We start from the raw sequence: 19971 nt of genomic DNA on the forward strand, positions 1-19971 counted from the left end.
AATAGTGGAACAAAACGATTGGCACCCGGATTGTACTGGCGATGTTGTTCAGCTGCTTATAGAAACTTTTGCCGAATTTAAGGGTTCTGAACACCACTCCTGGATTAGGAGCTCTGTTCAGAATGCAAAAAAGGTTGTATTATGATTTCTATTTCCGAAGACCAGAGTTCCCAAAGGCCAAAAACTACTCTTCTAGAAACGGTGGCTCTTACTCTTAAGCTGCGGATGATTAGTCCCTCGGAATAGCGTTTAGACGGGGAAACAATCCGGAGAAGGGCTTAACGAGAGATCAGATCTTGGAGTTTCCTGATGCAGTTGTATTCTGCAGACGTGATGATGCGGTAGCATTTTGTTGATTAACGCTGCTAACGTGCTTCCTCTAGTGGCTCCTCTGGCAGCTTTGGGATGGTCCCGGTTTCTAACTTTTTTCCTTGGAACTTGGTTATCTGGGTGTCGAATAACCGCTCCCTTATATGGTTCCTGCGCTAATTGCTAAGACCTACCATCTCTTGGGGACATTTGACTATGACAGCTCCTTCATGAAAGGGTATTCTTGACCGATTAGTTATAGTACAAAACACAAAAGTTTTCGGGGTATCGGTCCTGAAGCGGATTTTTTTTTTAGAGTGAACTTTTCAGCTACCGAGCTAGACAGACACATTTTCTCATGTTGCTAGAACATTAAAACTAGTACTTTAAAAGTATTGTTCTTATGAATATGGAGCGATGATGTAAATGGTCTCTACGCATAAGGTCTACCTGTCCTTCTCAGAATTAAAAATAAACTATTTTTGAAAGTTCAATAGGTAAAAAGTTAACACTTCTCTTAAAACAAATCTCCTTAAGATCGATATCCCAAAAATGTGCACAAGTGAGTATGGCCAATCAAGATTATTATTATTATGTTTTCAAATAGATCATCGCTCAGATTTAATCAAGCAAATTTGCAACATGGCAAGTTGTCTCGGCTGTCTTGTGCAAACAGCTCAGGCTACTTCACGCTCCTGTAGCTCTTTATAATCTCTGATAAATTTAATAAATAAATAATCTAGTTGTTTCTTCATGCTAATAGTATTAAGAGCTTTTCCCGTTCAGATCTATGCACACGTGATCTGCACGTGATGTGTGTAAATAAGAGTCATTGCAAGCAGTGGTGATTTGTTTGTTCTACTGTTCCATCAAAACATCTGTAGTGGAAATCTTCTACAGCAAGGCGGTTCTCTCAATGGAAAGCCTGAGTGAAAAACTTTTTCAGTAACGCTGGGTAACTGCTCCCAGCATAAGACAAACAAAGCTTCTGCTAAACCTGGATAGAGGCAAACTTCGAATGGTGACTGGTCTAATTTCGAGTCACTGTCATATGTACATGCTGAGAATCCATTTAAACCCGGATTGTAGAGGCTATTTGGAGGATGAAGAAACACCGGGGAATGTCCTTGGTGACTGTCTCGCTTTCGTCACACTCACCTGGGACAGCTTCTTTGGGTGAGGCCGAATGAACTAAGGGAACAACATCCGATCAGCATTGTTAGATTCATCGAATCAGTGGGGCTGTATCTCCAACTGACAGGACGCCACGGGTCCAATTGAGACCTCTGCGTACACTCCAAAGAATCTAACATCTGTACTCTGCACATCCCCGTTAAATAAAAGCATTTATAGGTTACTGTGAGGATATTGATTGTCTCTTTTATTAGGGTGGGACACAATCTGTCATTATGCCCTGTGATGTGGCACAATGCCAACCTCAGATGCCGAAGTTTCGTTGACTTTCTGAGTTCTAGTAGTATGGAAATAGCCAACGGAAGCTGTGTTCCTATCTATAACTGCCACAAAGAGAAGCAGTGTTTTATATATCACTATTTGAACACCAAACTTGTTCAGATGTGCCTTGATTACTTTTACTCATACTCGTGCTCGCGTTACTGAGTAATTTTCTTGTCATTCAATACATTAAACAAATTGTAATTGACAAGATTTCTACGCTATCGGTGGCAATCGACTCAAAAACCGGTTGAAATTGATGGCTTTCTTTATTTGAATTTGAAGACCATTCGCATTTACTTTGTATTATTTGAGTTGCTATATTATATTACTTACCATTCGGTATGTCTGTATATGCAAAACAGAACTAATCAACTTTTACTATGCGAACAGTGGCTTCTTAGTGTGAAGGTTTTAATATTTATACCAGCAAAACAATGATGGTAAAAGCCAAACAAACGATATATTGCAATATGTATTTATCTAAGAGTTATTTAATTTACAGGTACAAATAATATTGTAATTACCACGCATGGTGGTCTTTTAGTTTTTTGTTTATTTTAATAATTATTATGTATTATTTACCTCTCACTATGGACTTATATACACCGCGGACCACTAAACAACTATTTTGGCACACTTTAATTTTGTTGTTAAGCAGCGAAAATTTCACTTTGGATAATTCATAATCGACTAATTATCATATTAATTGTGAGAACAAACCAACATTGTGTAACGACCTAATTGGATTTTGATTTATAATTTCATATTAATTTCGGGTTCGAATTCTTACTCCTACTGAATTATTCATTAAGGCATGTAGTTGAGATTAAAATTATAATGGTAAACTTATTAAAATTATTGGCACACACACAATTTATTAAACGGCCAAATCTTTCGGGTCACTCGAGGCCAGGTTTCGTTTTATCATAGTAATAAATATATCGTTTAATTACACTTTATTTTTAATTGGGGTTAAAAATAATTGTAATAGTTATTTATCTATGTAATTTGCATATGTCTAACTGAATTTTGCAATGAACGCAAATATTAAACACTATAAGTCTTGGTCCACGAAAATTGATGCATATTTTAAGTTTATCGGTTTGTTTCTATTAAATTACTGTAAATTATTTCAAAGTTCCAAAATAAGAGTTTATTGAATTTCTGTTTTATTATGTAATTATTCTTTTTTTTTTCTTTGAAATTGCCAGCTGTAACCCTAAAAAAAAAAACACAAAATATCAGAAATTGAATGGTAAATTGGTTTGCACATACTGTATTATATATCTATAGTACCTTGATTCAACTGTATTCGTGTTTCTCTGGTGGAAGAACGTTTAAAAAGATAAAAAACAATATGAGTCTAATACAATTCAGTCTAATCTCACTTAACCACTAAATAACTGAATTACTTGACATTTTCACTGTTAACATTATATGGTCAAAAGAAGATTTCAAGCGCTACAAGTTGAAACAAATTTCTATTATTAGTTGGCAGCGCAGATAAGAAATTGAATGACAAATTGTCAAAAGTATTTTGACAGACTATAATATGATGTTAATTGAGATCTAAGCATATTATTTGTGATTTCAGAAGTGCTTTAGCGTCAAATACAAGTTTTTGTTGCATTAAGTTGTAAGGTTTTTAGGTTGTAATATCCTTTATATTATACCTATATCTCTCTCTTAATATAAGTGACAAATATACTTTGTACTGGAGGTCTTCATGGTCCAACAGCTCCCAATTATTTTGTAAAATTTAAGCGAACCCATATACTTGTGCTATAACATTAACAGATGGGTTTTAACGATTGCAATTTAGAAGTTTATGCACTGAACTGATTTGCTTGGGTAGTCAGTTATCGAGCCTGTGTGCTTTGACTTTTATGACATCGTTTTACGATGAATTTCGATGAAACCTCATACATTATTGGGACAGTTATTGCGATTATCTTCGGGTTTATGTCGCAATTTTATTTCAGTTAATTCCTCACAATGTTTTATAATCACGAGACCATAATATAGAGCCACCCATCTTGAAAGTTGTTAACGATATAAAATTATTAGTATTGTGAATTGCATATATTTAATTGTCGCATATTTTATTGCACTTATTTGCTGTATAAATTATATCAAACTGTAAAAATTTAATATGATTTTTTAGTGCAAATTATCATTCGAACATGCTCTTGTTAATTTTCTTACCCTTAGTATCTTGAATGTGCCTGCAAATTTGACGTTAGTTACTTTGACTTTTCCACTTTGAAAGGTGTAGAAAGACGTCCATTTTGGAAAAAAAATATTTATATCTATCTGCAAAAGAGATTATATAGTTATTTGCGCAACTAGGAAGGAAAGTGCAACTTTTACACTTGGTTTCTAAGTTCAAGGGTGCAAAAAGCAGTTTACGCCACCAAAAGCGGTTGCGCACCCAATTTTTTAAACGACCATTGTTTTATGAAAAAAGGCAGCAGTTAAAATACTACGTTAATACCTGACTGAAAAAGAAGGTGTTACCAAAGATATGTCTGTCAATTTGAAAAGAAAGTGTCACAGACACTGCATTGATTTCACTTTTACTGGTGGAACTTTTCCTCCCTAAGGACGAAAATACTTTTTTCTACAACTCCTATAGAAAATTAATTTTTTCTTCTTCCTTTGAGAGATAAAAATATTACTTTCACTCCCTAGAGAGTATACTGAAAGTATTTTCCTCTCTAGGGAGGAAAAGTGCCATTAGTAAAAGTCACACTGTCTAAAGACAATTTATCTTTTTCTTGACAAATAGAAATATAGAGTTACAAAGTAAAGTTATTGTAAAGTTAAAGCTAAAAATATTCTGTTGATTACTGATCAAGACGGCAAAACACTTCATTCTTCTTTTAATGTCTGTTAACTGAAATGGGGTTTTATGGTAGAATATTAGTGAGTTTATCATCTGTTGGGTTGTATTTTATATATCTCCAGGTTTTAGTAAATGTTTTATCTTAAGATAGTTTATAACATTCTGCTTGTAATCAACTTGCATATTTGACTCTCGACAATAAAGCGCTTGATTGATTAACTGTTGCCAAAGCAAATTTTTGCATCCATAATGTTTATTTGTGTATAATTTTTCAAATCAGAGTTTTAAGTCTGGAAAAAAATTCTTATCAGATAAATAATACACCTATAGTTTTAAAATATGTATAAGAAACTGTATTTTCTACTGTTATTTTTTATAATTACTAATAAGTTTAATATGCACTTTATGATGAAAAGACAATAGTTGAGTTTCTTAATTTTTTAAGCAGTTTAGATTACGCATTGACAACACAAACGAGTGCCGGCATGAATTTTATTTTACAGCTGCCTGTGGTATGAATTTAATGGGTTTTCCTTCTGCTCAACCTGAATAAATTTCTTTTTAAATGCATCGTTTCGATCTACATTATAATTATATAAAAAAAATCTGCATTAAAACCGCAAAAAAAACATTCTTTGAATGTCAAGGTGAATATTAGCAATTAAAATCAATGGTTACCATTGACAGAAAATCTCATTTATTATATTTATTTATTGAAACAACAGCCATTTTAAATGACTTATTACTAAACATAATGGCAAATTTATTATGATAAATATAGGCTGAATTATTTATTAAAGCGGGACCAGCCACTTACTGGTCAGCCTTATGAAATTATTGTCCATTTCGCTTCCTAAAGTACCTTAAGATACTTGAGAGACTCGGTAGGAAGAACTAGGTACCATTGAGTAGGTAACGGACAAACTAAAAATCGCCGATGCTGTTGCGTCCGGCTAGATAGCGATCTTTCGTCCGTACTGAAATGATAAATCAACAATGATTCCCGGTAACAAGTACTTTACTGACGTACTGTCTAGTTTGTGGAGCAACAAATAAACATAATAAACGACATCACTGCACACTTTATATACATATACTTTGGAGAGTTGATGTTTTACCATTAGAAAATCCCACTGGCCATTAAAGAGAAAACAAATTAAACACGAACGTCGGACAATAAGTTTCCTCAGCAAAGTACTCGGTCCCCGTATTAAAAAATTGAAGTATTTGCTGAACTGCCAACAACATTAATCAATGTCACAAAAGTGCGTCCTACATGTTCAATGTATGTATTATTATTAAACTAACACTGCTAACATAGATAATTGGTAAGAACTGTAAAGTTTACCCAAGCACGAAAAATTAAGTAAGTATTCTCTTCTTGCCAAAAATATTTTGTATCTAATTTACTACATTGACTGAGATCTTAACACAGAAGGGAATTAGCATATGTATTTTATGCATAGATTTCTATAAAGTGCCACAAATTCTTGTATAAGTATGGGGATCTCAAAAACTGAAACAATTAAAGTTTTTTGAAATTTTAAGACGGTATATTGTTAAACTCCAAATTGAGCATCTTTGCCATAATTTCATCAATCGTAACAAATGACGAATGAATGAATGATGATGATGATGATGATGAATTTGTGGCGCACTAAAGTCAAAGTCTCAAAGAGTTAGTCTTTCTTCCTCCTTAATTTAATCTAAATCATTGTACTAAGTTTCTGCATAATTCTCAGACAACCTCCCTAAAAAAAATTTAACCCCACCAAAAAAAATTAAGTTATAAAAGTATTTTTTTTGTAAAACACTGTCTGTAAAGTAAACAGTCTAATTTATAAAAAAAAAACTTAAATTTTGACAGCGCTAGCATTAACAAAAAATTATTATTAACCATACAAAAAAAATTTCTTAAATAATATTGTCGCGTTGAAGGGGTAGCTGCAGGTAGACCAGAGGCAGGAAAACACAGTAGTCCTCAGAAATCTCTTTATTTACTATAAGAAGGACGTAGGGCAGGCAAATGAACCCTAGGCGCCCTTGAACATTCACGTTGACCGTCTAGGTACTTGCTGAGGGCTGGTGAATAAACACTAGGCGAGACGCCCTAGTAGGTGGCTAGTACTAGAGGAGACCAAAGTATTGCAAGTAGGAAACATAGTAAACCCCGAAAACTTGGTTCTTTATTTACAATTTTAACTTATGTTCTATTCTTAATGCCTAGGAGAGCTAGGGTTGTACTTTATTTAAAACAACGCAAATCTTTATACATTGGGTTATCTTTCAACCTTGCTGTTGTGTTCCCCCAAATTCACGTAATTGCTCATTATACCCTCCATTGCACCATTATCTAAGTGGAAAAGCTTCACCTAGGCTTCATTGTCTTCTCTTGGCACTATAATTCTCTAAGCGGCAAACTTCATCGCTTAGCTTCAGCGTTCTGTTTCTTCAAACTTTGTCTTTTGCGTCCTCTCTTAGCACACCTATATTTGAACCCGTATCTTCTTCTTCTGCTGCGTGTCCATTAATGGATGTTTGCGATCACATTTGTCCATTCTTCCTTATTACCGTATGGTATGCATTAGTTCTTGCATTGTCCTCAGTCCTGTCCACTGCCTAACGTTGTGGAGCCATGACATCTTTTTCCTGCCGATTCCTCTCTTTCCCTCAATCTTCCCCTTAATTATCAATTGCAAGGAATTGGTACCTCTCGTTGCGTATTACGTGGCCCAGGTATGCTGTTTTTCGACGTTTAATGGTGTAACAGTTTGCGGTCTTTATTGATTATTCTCAAGTTCTTATATTCCTTTTACTGTGTTTTATTCCTGATCGCGCTAATCTTGTTGGGATATAAAGAAAACTGGTTACAAAATATCGAAATTCAATATAATCAATTTAAACACATTACAACGCGCCTTTCAGTATCAAAAATAGTGACATTCTCATCTTTACCAAATCGATGCAACATCTTCCTTATGCATTAAAGCTAGCCACGTAAATACAGACGTCGGCATGGGTCGGAACGACATTCGTTTAATAATTTTTCCTCGGTTTGCCTCAAAACCAACAGCGATACTGTCACTCCGACCGTAGATAATGACATATGAATTATGGGTCGTAATTACAGCATTCCCTATGAATGTGACGATGCTCGATACAATCTAGCACTTTAGCAAATTTTAATTACACGTCACAACGTTGAATTAATAATGCGAAGTAAACGTCGAAGGCTCGGCGAAGAATTTGCTTTGTGATTTGGATTACGGATTATTATTGATATAAACGTTTCCCTATTTACTATTCTTATAAAAGCTTCTTCTTTTAGTCGAGAAAATAAAGAAGGAACTGGCTTAAGTAGTTGTATAACTTCAAGCTGTGTTAAGGTACACATAATATTTAATAACGGACAAAAATGCCCGGATACCTTAAAGGCTTCCGCCGCACACGAATGATTTAGGTCCCATTGAATTAGCCTAGACTAATTAGGAAGCTCTTTGACAGCACAATATTAATAGACCTTTTATTGTACTATGATAATTATGATGCAGTAGTGTAACTGTTTTTAATTTTTGACAAATTGGCTTTCTCCTGTTAAACGAGGTTTACCTTTACATTTTCAGGGGGCTGGGTAAGATTGCAAGAACCTGCAGGCGTAAGAGTCACAGCAAGATTGACGTCATATGATTAATGGTCGGTTTAATTACTATTCAAACACAATAATTAATATGAAATAGGCAATTTTAAAAGCATTTTTTGTGCCACTCCAAGCAATTTTCATTCATTACTTGCAGTTTATTTGTTTGAGGGTGGTGGCCGCACTTAGTTTGTTTAGATGCCTCTAATCAACCAGACTTTATAGCTGTATGCAGTTTTGACTATTCAATTAATTTTTATTGATCAAAAACAGTAGTAGCTTGTAAAGTTTCTCAAGTGAAACATCAATACAAAAGCATGGTACTTTATGACTAGAGCAAGTTGGTATCAGATGGGTGTGTGAACCAATTAGCAAATAATTACTCGCATGTCCCCAATTTTTAATCGAAGTCGAGACATTGGCCTTGCATTGCTTACATAAATTAATTACTATATTACTTCAAGGAAGTTTTCAATAAGAACTTAATATACTGTTGGTTCTGTAATGTCACTAGACGTAAAAACCGTTTTTTTTACAAGAACATAATATTAGTTACTAAAAAACCAAGGCTATCTTAAAATTTTATTTACTTTGAAAGATCCATTACTCTCTCCAAACCATTTAAAAACTTTTATTGTAGTTGCTTATATTTTTTTTAAATAATTTTCAACTAATTCCTATTAAAATAAAATTTGAAAATATTTATAATGTTTATTATACAAGCTGCAGTCTAAAAATATATCAGGTAAATACTTAGTTTTTCTCTAAGGTATGTGTTTGAATAAGTTTTTTGTTGCATTTGAATCATATTGGGCAGCCACAGAGAATTGTCTTCTTCGTATGATATTGCAGTAGAATCTGTCACTTTCAAAAGTACTGCTTCCCGCACTCAAATGAGTGCTGAAAAGTGCCCTTTACCGCACCTGAGTAGGAGAAGTAGTTATTTTCCTAACAAGTGCGGAAAGTGATTTCAATATTTGGAAAAAACAGTAATTGAAAATAATTGATAAATTGAAATTGAAAGAGACATTTTTAATAATAGGGAACTTAACAGTTACTTCTAGTCTACTCATTACTAATATTAATAACAAATGAACAATTATTTCGCATTTTGTAAATTTATATCCAAAGTTAGCTGATGTTTATCATGGGGATCCATACAATCTGAGCCCTTATCCATACTGGTTATTTTCACTGGAGCTGCTCTTCAGGTTCTAGAATCAGGATTTCTTGCAGAATGTTTTTTTTTTGATTTTCCGATTCTTCTATGTAAGTTTTTGCCACCGAAGTGGATTTTTTACAATGGAGTGGAGTCGGTAATTTTTACAATGATGAGATTTCCTATGTCTTCTATATCATCAAGCATAATTTGGGTAAGTTCAAAACTTGCAATTTTGGAATTTGCTGAAAAGTTCTTTCCCATCCTGTAATGTTCGCTGTAATGTCTTGCAGTACATTAAGGTTAGGTAACGTAGATTAAGATGTTCTAAAAAGAGTGATTTAATATTTTCATATTAGACTTATACACGGAATTTAGTAATTGTCATATAAGTAAAAATGGAAGTTCATAAATATAATGAAGATAATCAAAGAAAATCACGATAACAATACAATAGACGATTAAATGTTTTGAATGTGACAAATTATTTCTCACATTTAAGTAGTAGTAGTGTTAAATATCAAACATTTGTGAAAAAATTACACTAGTGTTACAATGATTTTTGCTGTTATGTTGGCTTACCGAATTTGCATAAAATGCTTAAACAAATCTTGGATAAATTATCGATAAACCTAAACGTACGGAATATAAGACGCTCTTAATAAAATTGGAGCCGTGAACTCTGCGGGAATTGAAATTCCCACCAGCAAATTACACGATCATATTATAGTAATTCCGACTCATCACTACCTCACGAAATCAGTTAAAGCAATATTACTTTCGACTCTTTCAGAGCGGTCAGGTCGATTTATTTAAATTAAAAGTCATATCGAATTCTAAAATTATTATTGTAGTTCTTGTAGGTCGCGCCGAAATCAAATACGCTACTTCGTTCGGTTGAGATCAACGCTCTGGCTAGCTATGAAATTTATCCGAGGCCATCATCAGGAAACGGAATCCGATAAGTAACAAGGAACACGTGTCCGATAAAGAGCAGAATGGAGAAATGTAGTCGATATCGATGCAAATATCGGCCGGCAAATGATAAATCTTTTCCTGCGTGTGATACTTGCGTACGTCTTGTTCAGAAAGCTGCTAAGATAAGATCAAATTGTAGCATTAACCGGGGAAAAATTCATTTGAGATTTTATCGCTATTCAGTAGTCCCAAGTGGATTACAACACTCCAAAAGATTTATCTTAACGTTTCTTGAATTGTAATTACTTATATGTGTTTTTCTGTTACAGGAACAAGAACGCGCTATCTTTTATTATAAGATTGTTGCCGCATACCTAAATGAAAAAGCATCGAAGACTTTGTTTTTTCTGAAAAGTTCCTTGCTAAAAATTATACTGGTTAGCGAAACATCGGTAATATAAAAAATGTGTCAAAATTGTTTTATACATAAAACGGAGTAAATTTGTTCAGGCTAGTTGTTGCGCCTACCCGACACAGTTAATTACTTTCGTAGTAAAACCAGCTACCAGAACTACAAAGAGCATATTTCTTTCTTAACGGCTAAAATCTCGCCATATATTTTGTTTTGTTTGTACATATTTAATTTGCGCTCGTTTGGAATAACGCAAATTGACTAATTTAACACGTTAGTAGGTAGCAGCATAATAATTAAAATCGCTTTGCTTACTTCTGTATTTCTACGATACTTAATCACTTTCCTTTGAAACGTTATATTATGAACTGAAATTGGTTTTAGCTCACCAATCATTTGACAAACATCAATATTATAAAGTCGTTGCATTTTAATCTCATTTTTGGTATATTTAGACTTAATGAAGTATAACCTAAAACAGTGCTCAATTAAAGACAATCTTCTCACAATAATGATGGTTATACATGTTATTTTTTGTCTGTATTCCAGTAGTTATCTGTTGTTTATGGAGTGCTGGAAAGCTCAAGAATCAGATTATTAAATGTCTCTAAAACATTGAATGTCAACAAAAATGAATCCAATCAATGTTTAAACTTCGACACTCTATTTAAATTTACGGTAAAAGATTTTTTCTACTCCTACAGGGATACTGGTTCATTCCTTAACAGTTTAGAGAACTGATAAGTAAGCAGTTGCCACCCACCAGCTGAACGAATATGGAATTCTAGACTTTCCGCAACTGTGGGATATGAAATAGACCAATCACAGGCAATTTTCAGCGTGCGACATGAAATAAACCAATCACAGACAATATTCAGTGTGCGATATGAAATAGACGATTTACTGCTAATCTTGCCCTGCATCCTCACTGAGATTTGGCATCAAAACATTGCATTTTGGATTATGATTTGGGTCAATAAAAAAGCATTTTAAGATTCAGTTTGTGTTCAATTAAAATATAAAAGCATCTACATTATTAAACGAGAAAGAAAATGATACAAACTTACAATTTAGAAGATGGCCAATTATCCATATCGCCTTCGTCCGATTGAGCACTCCGCCTTCGGCGTCGTATATAGGCACATCTTTTGGTGTCAGATATCACTAAAAATATGTCTTTTATCACTAATATCAGTCACTGTCATTTTAATGAGTTCATCGCAACGACAGGCTTCAGCTATTACGAATATAAATGCATCCTGCAAAAATGTCACAGGTAAAATATATTATTTGAAGTTAAACTTTAATTTAATCCTACGTTCATATGTAAATATATAACTCACCTGGAGCTCTCGACAAACATTTGTGAATAACTCTCGGCTAAAGGTATAATTGCTTTTCTTAGTTGATATCCTACTGCTACTTTTAGAAGCTTTAGTTACTCAAGTTACTTTCCTGTATTCAATCTACTCCAGTAACTTTAGTTCATTCATTCATCATTCATTCAAGAGTTACATTGAACAGGCCCGACAAGCTTTCCTAGGACTGAGAAGAGTATTTAGTTGATCGGACTTTGATCTTGGTCTGAGGTTGAGATGGTCGGTACTTTTCTATGGGATGGAAAAGTTGACGATAGACAAGGACGAAATCAATATTGTATGTGCGCTTCCTTATCATAAGTAGTTGATGACGTACGGGTAAACTGGCTTCGCGAGAACTGTAGTATGTAACTAAGTGATTTCTTTGATTTAGTGTCCTCGTATATCATAGATAAACTAAATTCTAATACACGTTGCTGTTCACATAAGAGACAGAAGGAGGAAATAAATTAAATTTTAAAAAGCCTTTAATAACGCCGCGTTACATGAGAAGATAGGCTTAAATCGTGACATGTCGTTAATAGCCCATATTGAGCGGCGCTGTCAAAATCACGAAAATCGTTATTAAAAGAAAGCCGAAGTGCGTGTCTATAAATTTAATCACACTTGTATCGCCATTAGATTCACTTGATAGTCAGCATTCGGTTCTCACTGACCCTAGCGAATTAAAAACTGGAAGATCTGAATTTTCCGTTTGGTGCTTGCACCATAACGGGTGCCCAGGGCATGGTTTGGCTAATGATCTTAACAAAAAAAAGGTTAATGCAACCTCGCTGACAGCCAGATTTGCCAGATTACTCTAATTAATAGTAAACTACCACACACGCCGTTTTCTTTGGTTGCAGAGACCATTAAAATATTTGCGGTGGCTATTAGGACTATAAAAATACGTCCAACAACCGTTAATAATAATGTCTTCAAATTTAGTAGCGGTTGCCGCCTAATTACTTTTTCTTCTGCTTGACCTAGAGTAGATGGACTACTTTAACTACATCTACGCATTATCAAGTCTAAAAGAACGTTTCGATGTTGTCTCCTTAACAGCCCCAAAGGATCTTTCAATTGTTTGTGAACTTTTGTTTTATTATTTCTAAACATTTATCATGACAACAGTTTCACTTGTCCGGTCAGAGCAAAAAACTTATTTATTGCTGTAATTATATCGGCATCCGACTGTTCGTGTCCCATTCAGCTGCCATTTTAGTAACCTGGCCATTGTTGTGTTTGACCAATACAAGCTTTGCGCCTTTCTTCCCTTTAGGCAAACTCATCTTTAATGATATAGTCTCTTTAAATTCAGAAGCTATTTCCATATAATTATGACCATCAAATTTCTGCCTTTGAATTCTTATTAATCCGTAATGCTTATCTAACACATTTTAATTAAAAAAAAGATTGCTTACTTATAAACTTAATAAATATGTTAAGCTTTTTTACAAGTTATAAAAGAGAAAATAGCAGACAAATAAAACATGTAACCTGCACTGTATCAACTTATTAATTAAATCCTTTCCTGCTTCCTACAAGATTTGCTTACTCTTTATACGCATAGTAGTAGCCCAGTTTATTTACACAACAGATTATATAACATTTAATGCAACATTGTAATTTAATCTGTAGTTAGGTTGTTTTTTTTAGAACATTCGAATTTCATAATAACCAGCAGTCGAATCTCATAAAATATAGTTTGACTTTAAACTCACACGCGAGTTGGTAATGATCATTCATTATTCATTCATAATATTAATGTGCTGCTATGATTGTTTTGGTTAATTGAAATTTCAGAGTGTTTTAAGTTATACATCTTTGGAATACTAAAAAGATTGCATAGTTTAAAATTAGTATATTTACTGTTAATAGTGTAAAGGTGGATTTATACAGTAAATTAAATAAAATATTGAATCAGATAATATAAGAAAAGAAAGTGTGCATGTTCAACTTATCAAATACCTGTCAATTTGGATGACCTTCGAATATTCACGTAACAAACAGATTTTTCAGCCAATTTTCATTAATTTTCAGGATGACATTCAGTATTTTTTCCAACAAATATTTGCCAATAGAACACTAAGAAGAGTTCGAATTGATATGGTTGTTGGGGAAAAAACCACCGTAGAGAGAAGAAAAGAAGTCAGTCGGTCAAGTAGTTATTGTCCTTTCCTGTTTAGGAAAATACTTTTGCTCACATTTGTCTAAGAATAGGATCTTCTTAGTACAACTGGACATCATCAGGTTTAAGTCCATTTTTGGAAGTCGTAATAAGCCTTTAATGATCTATTCTGCCATGATTCGTTCCATTTATTCAATTTTTGAAAATAAATCCTTCGTATCTGCCTATAACCTCTAAAAGGAAGATGATCTTGTGCCCCATATTATCATAGACAGCCAAAGTTAGTCGTGAGTCTTATAGTTCTGCTTTTATTGTTACATAATTTTTGCAAAAACTCTGATATTCAGCATAAAACTCATTACCCCAACCATAAAAAATTAAGTTCGTTTTGTTATTATCCGTGACGGCGTTTACATGCCGTCTCAGTTGTAACGTGTTTATAGTGCTAATCAAACTAAGTCTTATTTACAACCCAACATCAAAGAGTCGCAATAAAATTTCTAGATTATTGCGAATAGAGCATAAAATACTCCGAGAAATTAAACTGTTTTAATACAGCAGCGGATATTTATGGAAATTGCATCCGTTACTTTGCTAGAAAAGACCCAGTGAACTACAGCTTAAAGCTACACAAGTCTATTTTGAATGTCTTATTTTTTATTTACTTCTTTGATTAAATTTTAAGCCAAATTTACGGATTGAAGCAATATGACATAAAATAACGCAAATCTTGTGTTAATCAAAGAAAACAACAAAAGTCATCCCAACAAAGTAAAACGTAAATTCTAGGGTGGGTTTATGATGTGTTACGTTGATTTACAAAGTGTAAAAGCTGCGGATAAGAAAGTTTTAAAAATGTGCAACATAGTAAAGTAAGAATGCACTTATTCTTCTTCTTCTTCTTTCAGCAGCCTTTTTGCATCCACTCCTGGACATAGGCTTCCTCTTGCTGCTTCCATTCGGATCGGTTCATTGCCATCTGGTGCCATTTTCTTCCCGCTATTTCTTTTATATCGTCGATTATCGTTGTTATTTCGGCTGTTTGATTTTCTTTACCCAGTGCTAGGGTGTGTCCTAAACATTCGTTGAGCTTCTCTATTTGTTGTCCTTCTAAGTGTACGTCGCCGGGATCTGGAGTCAAAACTTTGGTTTTATTGATGTTCATGTTTAAACCTATTTTTTCCGACTCTCTCTTTAAGTCTGCCAACATTTCGATGCTTCGTAAATTGCTCAGATAATCACCATCCACGAGCAGGCCCTTTTTGTCCCAATCTAGTCTTCTGAATACGTCCTCAATGCAATGGTAAATAACTTAGGGGATATTGTGTCTCCTTGTCGGACGCCTCTGTTAATTGGTATTCGATTGGTTGTTACATCTTCTTGCACTTTAACTGTGATTGTCGCCTCTTTGTATATGTTTTTAAGTAGATTAGTGTACCTTAGGTCTATCCGAGCAATATTCAGCCCTCGGATTACTGCCCAAAGCTCAACAGAATCAAAAGACTTGCTAAAATCTATAGCGAGATGGAGCGGCGTATTGTACTCGTTACACTTTTCTATAAGAGTCCGTAGAAATAGCGTTTCAAGATGCTCTACGATGCTATGTCTCTTGCGAAAACCAGCCTGATCACTTCATTGATATTCATCTAGTTTGCGTGTAAGCCTGTTTGTAAGGATCTTGGTAAGGAGCTTATAAGGGTGGAGCAATAAGCTTATTGGGCGAAAGTTGCTGAGATTAAATTTGTCTCCCTTTTTGTGTAACAAGATGACTTGGGCATTTTGCCATGTTCTTGGAATATTACCGATGTGAAGACATTTGTTCATTAAGATTTTCATGGATTCCATTGTGGTTGTGCCTCCCAGTTTTATCATTTCACTAGTGATTTTATCTTCACCAGGAGCCCGATCATATTTTAGTTGGCTTAGGGCTTCCTCAATTTTGGTGGAGTTTATGTCAGAGATTTCTTCTGAGCTGACGTTCATGATCTTACATTGAGTATTAGCGTTCTCTGGTTCCGGTGTAATTGATGAATATAGGTCTTTATAATATTCTTCGATTGTATTTACTATCTCGTCACTTTAACTTTTATGTTAAGTTCTCTATAGTTAGGGTCACTTCTATGTGTTTTTCTTCTTATATTCATGAGGTCTCTGTTTTGTCGCTGTCTGCATGCTGTTTCTTATTTTTTGTTCCAATTCATCCAGGTTTATTTCGAAGAAATTCGTTATTTATTAAAGCAAAATAACTACTAAAAACTAAAATCAAATTGCAATTTTTAACACACTGCATTTCATTGACTAACCACAATCTTTCTCACTTTTTGAGATTTAGATTTGAGATGCAATGAGACTATATTGTTTGCCGCAAGTCTCGCCGAGCATAAAACGGGCTACTTCGACGTTTATAATAACATGATGCAGTAAATTAAGTAATTTATATAATCAAATGACTATCTTGACCTGCACATAAAAAATCAAATACCAGCATTACGTCCTGATTACAAAACAAAAGTTTACAGCTACTCAATCTGAAACCATCAACAGAAAAGCTAAGACAATCTATTAATTCAACACGACATTCCAATTAATATCGTGACTGGACGAAGCTGCTACACTTTAAAATAAAAATCCTCAAGAAAAAACACTTCGTCCAATATGACTTGATGCTTTTTTCATTCAGTCGTGAGCAAAATGACAGCTGGCATCTAGTGCCACGCCCTGCCATTTTAATCATCTATCACGATTTTATTACTTATTTGTAAGAAGCTGTTTGATAATAAAATTATTTTGGCCGACTTTGTTTTACAGTTAAGTATAGTACTAGACAGTGAAACCTGGCAACGTGGTGTAATTAGACGTTCGTTGGTACCATTGCAATGGGAACGTTAACAGCCGTGAGTATATATGTGGAGGTACGATTTTTCGTGCGAAACTTCCATAAAATCTGATGGGAACTGTTATTGATGATATTACGGACGCATGTGAATATTCACTTTAGGGGGCAAGGTCAAAGACGTTGATGATGATGTCGGGTTAATCTAAAACGATTCTAATTGCCTGGGCGTTCTTAATAAGAATGTTAATTGCTCTGCCAGGTACTAGCTCCAAATTTAGAAATTGATTGATGCTTGGCGTTTTTTTAAAATCTGTGCGTACAGCCAATATTTTAAAAATATGTGTCAAAATTTATTAAAAGCAAGATAGGAAAGGCAAGCTTACATCAAACTAAGCCTAACTACATATTTAGTAAGTTTGATAGAATAATTCGTACATAAGCACTTTTGTTAGATGTCATGAAAGAAAGTTGCTTTAAGTGATGAGAAATTTGTGTGTCCAAATATTGTGTTATTGTATGACAACGTTTGTAAATATCACAGATCACCATGACCTAGTTTTAAAATATTTATAGACAACTTAGTAGAATGTTGGAAAAATATTATAAATCAAATAAGATCATCATTTTATTGAGTGATTTTTACACTAACTCTCGCTACAAATGACAGAGATACCTTTTCTGGCTTATTAATTACAATTTAACAAATAAAATACTTTCTCCGACCCTACCACAAGTCCTACTAAGGCAACAAAACTATTGGCTTACTTTTCTCCAACTGGGAAAACAATGGAAAGGCTTTCATTGAGTCAACCACAAATCAGTTCTGCATTATTCATTCATATCTGACATTTGTACTTACATAATTCAGTATTGAAATGCCAAAAGCTAACCAGTAACAGATTAGTTGTGTTAAAAATTTATATTGTTTTTTTTGCCTTCTCTTCTCTTTTTCTTACCTTGACTGTTTCTGGACACCCTGTATGATCTTATCAACGGACAGACGGAAATTTATCTATCGAAATCAAAAGAAGAATCCCTCTTGCTAAAACTGCCATAACAAAGCTGCATAAAATCTGGTAAAACAAACAAATAACAACTAAAATAAAAAGCAAACTTGTCGTGACTCTTGCCTTGACAATAGCATTATATGGAGCGGAAACCTGGACCTTGAACGCCACAGACATAGCTAAATTGGACAGCTTTGAAATGTGGGTCTCGAGAAGGCTTTTAAGAATCCTTGGGACTGCTTACAGAAACAATGTGTCAATATTAAAAGAACTTCAAACTTCTTAGGGGGCGATCTCCGAAGCGATGGATGGACCAAGTGAAGCAATTCACAGGAAATTCACTGCCGGATAACATAAAGTGCATTTCAGACAAAGATAAATGGAGAAAAATCACTATAACATGAATGATATAGGAGGATAACGCACAACAACAAGTCAAAATAGGGTTATTTTTTACTATTCCACTTTATCTGGCGCTTCTATTTACTCTGACTGAACCTAAACAATAATAATTGTTGCAAGTTATTAACCACCACAATGTTACTACTGTACTCTACCACTAATTAGTTATTATTACATAAACCAAATTGGTTTATTACGTGCGTTCACAGCAGTTGGAAATCACTGTTGTTAGCCAATGAAATCATCCCTGTGTCATTATTAACTCCCCACAGCCAATCGGAAGCATATTGATACCATTAATCAATTTAAGGAGCATATTTGGATTCACACTGGTGAAAAACCCATTGAGATGAAAAGGTTGCGGAAAATGTTTCTAAATTACCTATTCATCATCAAGTCAAAATTTTTCCTCTTTAGAGAATATTGAAATAAATAAATATCACAGTACTGACTATATCAAATATAGACTTATTCAATAGTTTCATGTTTCAAATGAAAAGTTGCGTCCATTTGAGATGTGCCTTTTTGCTCAATTTTACAAATTTTTTACTTCTTTCCCGGCTGTAACCTTCAAGAAGTTTCTTAGAGTGCGCCGATCCAGTGCGTTAATCCTTCAATTTGAACTCATGTTTACAGGTGTGACTACCCAAGCCACAGAAGGGTTCTCGTTCTGTACCAAGTTCTGGTTTTATTGTACCAAGCATACGTAATAATGGGTGTTATCATGGTGGTATACATTTATCTCAGAATGCTTGGGTTACAACCCTAAGTCTTTCCTGCCAGGCTTCGACACTGAATGTGCCTGTTCCAAAGGAGTTTGTGATCCAGTGTTATTCCTAGAAATTTAGCTTCTTGCTTGAATTCTATGACTTCCCCAGATATCTGGATCTTTTTCAGATTTACCAGCTTCTTCGTTGTTCCTAGTATTTTGTCAGTGATCCATCGCTGTTTTTTGGGTCTGACATTCGTATGTTGATTTATGACTTTACTGAGCTGGTTCTGGAACCGTTTCCAAATATCATTGACGTTATCATTGGTGTTGATGACCCTCAGGTTATTGTTTACAGTAGTTTCCAACATTCCTGTCGAGATCTTTTATATCGATTTTAGCCTGATGCGTGTTCTTTGTTAGTCTCTTTAACTGAACCTTGATATCGGCAACCAGTGGATTATGGTCAAAACCTGGATATAGGCGCATGCCTTTGTTGATTTTAATTTATTTGATATGATCTAAATCATCATCTAAATTTCTACATTTCATTGGCTGGGATAATTTCAATAATAAAAAATCGGGGGCAACAAAACCATAATCCTTTATGATTCTAGTTAGGATGACTATTATAGCCAGTTTGCATAAAAATATCGCCAACAGCGTTTTATGCAAAAACCGTCGTACCTCTTGTTAACGAGAAATAAACCAATTTGATAAAAATCAATGTGGGAGTAAAACGGCTTTCGCAGCAACAAAATTAATGGTTTCGCTGTCAGTTAATACAACC

General features: G+C 34.2%; 1 protein-coding gene and 2 long non-coding RNA genes across 3 annotated transcripts; all 3 read right to left on the reverse strand.

The window, feature by feature from the left end:
- Window positions 1-1052: 1052 nt before the first annotated feature.
- On the reverse strand, window positions 1053-1633 carry LOC145728363 (uncharacterized). The gene is made up of 2 exons (XR_014178072.1): window positions 1468-1633; window positions 1053-1401 (listed from the first exon to the last, which is right to left on the reverse strand). It is a non-coding gene; the product is annotated as an uncharacterized LOC145728363 (long non-coding RNA).
- A 7314-nt stretch (window positions 1634-8947) lies between these two features.
- LOC145728348 (uncharacterized) lies at window positions 8948-12447 on the reverse strand. The gene is made up of 2 exons (XR_014178065.1): window positions 11806-12447; window positions 8948-9673 (listed from the first exon to the last, which is right to left on the reverse strand). It is a non-coding gene; the product is annotated as an uncharacterized LOC145728348 (long non-coding RNA).
- A 2684-nt stretch (window positions 12448-15131) lies between these two features.
- Window positions 15132-16210, reverse strand: LOC145727755 (uncharacterized). Its single transcript, XM_081977572.1, has 3 exons — window positions 16030-16210; window positions 15666-15783; window positions 15132-15507 (listed from the first exon to the last, which is right to left on the reverse strand). The coding sequence occupies exons 1-3, from the start codon at window positions 16208-16210 to the stop codon at window positions 15132-15134; spliced, it is 675 nt and encodes a 224-aa protein (XP_081833698.1).
- Window positions 16211-19971: the final 3761 nt, after the last annotated feature.

The sequence above is a fragment of the Ips typographus genome, linkage group LG4 (genome assembly GCF_016097725.1).
Source record: "Ips typographus isolate SLU linkage group LG4, UJ_Ityp_2.0, whole genome shotgun sequence".
In the NCBI taxonomy this organism is placed as follows: Eukaryota; Metazoa; Arthropoda; class Insecta; order Coleoptera; family Curculionidae; genus Ips; species Ips typographus.